General features: G+C 44.3%; 2 protein-coding genes and 1 pseudogene across 2 annotated transcripts in view; 1 reads left to right on the top strand and 2 right to left on the bottom strand.

Annotated features, from left to right (window-relative positions):
- The window catches only part of LOC138053305 (uncharacterized), a 2483-nt gene extending 1551 nt beyond the window's left edge, over nucleotides 1–932 (bottom strand). The window contains exons 1-2 of the mRNA XM_068899958.1: nucleotides 794–932; nucleotides 1–635 (exon numbers count right to left, since the gene is read on the bottom strand). The exon at nucleotides 1–635 is cut by the window's left edge and continues 1551 nt beyond it. Of these exons, the coding sequence (XP_068756059.1) occupies nucleotides 1–635; nucleotides 794–932 (774 nt within the window). The remainder of the gene's footprint in view (nucleotides 636–793) is intronic.
- LOC138051664 (uncharacterized) overlaps nucleotides 1–2500 on the top strand; it is a 69177-nt pseudogene that overhangs the window by 29627 nt on the left and 37050 nt on the right.
- Nucleotides 959–2500, bottom strand: part of LOC138053304 (uncharacterized) — a 5625-nt gene continuing 4083 nt past the window's right edge. The window contains exon 4 of the mRNA XM_068899956.1: nucleotides 959–1773. Within this exon, the coding sequence (XP_068756057.1) occupies nucleotides 959–1773 (815 nt within the window). The remainder of the gene's footprint in view (nucleotides 1774–2500) is intronic.

Genomic DNA, 2500 nt, shown 5'->3' with positions numbered 1-2500 from the left:
TTGCTTGGGAGGTTCAAGTGTTGAATTTCCCTTTGGCCATTTCTCTTCAGGAAGGAGCAAGAATGCAGGACCATTTAGCCAACGACTGCCAGATGTAATCGAAGTTACTGGTAGTCCCCTGCTACCATCATCAGCTGGGTTTAACAGTCCTGGACAATCCAGTACATGTATCTCCCCAATTCGGTTGGCGATAAAGGCCGGGTGTCGCTTAGACACTCCGCGTATCCACTGGAACACAGTACTACTGTCTGTCCAGAAATAGGTAGAGTCAATGATATAATCATGCTCCTTGACGACTACCAAAGATAATCTCGTACTCAAAACAGCAGCTTGCAATTCAAGTTTTGGTATGCTTAAGGGTTTCTTGGGTGCTACCCGAGTCTTGGCCATAACAAATGCACATTTCACTGCTCCACTGGCATAGCAGAATCTCAAATATGCCACTGAGCAGAATGCCTGTTTGCTTGCATCCCCAAAGACATGAAGCTCAATAGCAGATGGGCTGTCTGGAACATGACGATAGAAAAGGGAGATGCGAAATTGTGAAATTCCATCTAGCTCTTCCTGCCACTTAGACCACTCCTCTAGAAGCTCTGCAGTAAATCGTCCCAACCAATACCGCAATGCCACACTTGCTGAAGAAGGATTTTCGCTCTAACCAGGAATGGAGCTAGGAATCCAGTGGGATCAAAGAGTGATGCTGTAAGGCTCAGCATCTTACGACGAGTGTCTGCTATGTTCCTCTTCGCAACCTCATAGACAAAACACTCTTAATTGGTGTCCCAGATGATACCAAGAGCACTTTCCACAGGCATTACGATATTTTCATCCACGACCTTGACAGAGAGAGCTCTTTCCGGTTCTGGAATTTGCGCAATCACTTCTTTCTCATTTGAGATCCACTTGGTAAAGTGGAAGCCTCCCAGCTTCATCGATTGATTTAACAGACGTGAAAAAGTCATCCATGTAAAAGTTTCACTTCACAGCTAGAGCGGCGATCGGAAACCATCTCTTTTTCTTCTGCACTCCTCAACAAGGCATACTTGGAACAAGTTGGCGCACATTTCGCTCCAAATATGTGATGCACGTACTGGTAGACTTCGACCGGTGATTCAGGGGATTGACGCCACAGAAAACGAAGGGCACTTTGATCTGCTTCCGGGATGGCAACTTGATTAAACATCGCTTCAATGTCTCCTGAAAGCGCTACCTTTTCTTCTCTAAATCGCATGAAGACTCCAACGAGGTTGTTTAACAAATCAGGGCCGCTTAGAAGATGGCTGGTTAATGATGACCCTTGAAACATCGAAGCAGCATCACATACTCGTCGAACCTTACCAGGTTTCTTAGGGTTGACAACAGGGTGGTGAGGAAGGTACCATTTGCACGCGACTGGGGCAACCACTTCCTCTTTAGTAAGCCTTTTGATGTATCCCTTTTTCCTGTCCATATCAATAGTTCTCTTGTAATTTGCAGCCAACTCAGGATCATGACTAAGTCTCTTCTCACGAAATTCAAGCCGCCGAGCTGCAGCAGGAAAGTTGTCAGGAAGATTAACATGTTTATCGCACCAAATCAAGGGAACCTCGTAACGACCATCCACCTTCCGTGTACTTTCATTCAAGAATTTCATGACTCTTTCATCTTCGACTGAGCGTTGGGTGTCGTTGTCGTGACGGCATCCAAAGTTCTCTGTTCGCCACCACGTTTTTACGGTTTCATTGAGCTCCTCCTCTGGAGTTGCCACATGCAATTTACAAACAGACTCTTGCCCTTGAATATAATCAGGTACAGTACCGCTCGAAACTATTTGTGCATTTGCCGCGGTTCTGACTAGGTGAAACCGCAGGTTCAATCCCCAGTTTGACCGAGGTAAAACCTCGTCTACGGTAACCGAAAGCCGAGGTTTTACCTAGATTTTTTCCGGTTGATTTACGCCGCGGTTAAGAGAGGACGCAGTATGCTAAAGAAATCTGCATATTTTTGCGGATCAATCGCAGCGATAATTAGTATGCGTATTTGCCGTATTTACAATCTGCGAAGTTTGGCACATTCGATTATAATAAAGTCGCATTCATAAAGCGTTGATCGTTTTTCTTTTTCCAGCAAACGACAAGATTTCTAAAAGTTGTTCGAAATCTGTGTAATACAGATGTTATAAAGATCAGCAGAAATTCTATCAAGAAATTTACACGTGTTTGGGAAAACTCGTCTTAACGGTGACGCCGCTCGTCTAGCGGCCGGTCTTGAAAGATATGCGAAAGTCATTTCGATCTTATCGCCCGAAAGATGAAAGAAAACGATTAACTTTACAAGTAATTGTCATCCGTTCGAGCAAAGTGGCTCTCCATTTGTTACAAACTTGTCAAGCAGTTTGAATCGAACAACGTATTTCATGAGCTATCGCTCTCGCTTGCGTGACGGAAGCATGCAGCTTATTTTATTTACGTTTTAACTCGTCTATCGTGTGATCGTTGAAGCATTAATTTAAGTTAATCTT

This window comes from Montipora capricornis, chromosome 6 (assembly GCF_036669925.1).
Source record: "Montipora capricornis isolate CH-2021 chromosome 6, ASM3666992v2, whole genome shotgun sequence".
Lineage (NCBI taxonomy): Eukaryota > Metazoa > Cnidaria > Anthozoa > Scleractinia > Acroporidae > Montipora > Montipora capricornis.
Note: the sequence above shows the minus strand (reverse complement) of the source record. Positions and strands in the feature narration are given on the sequence as shown.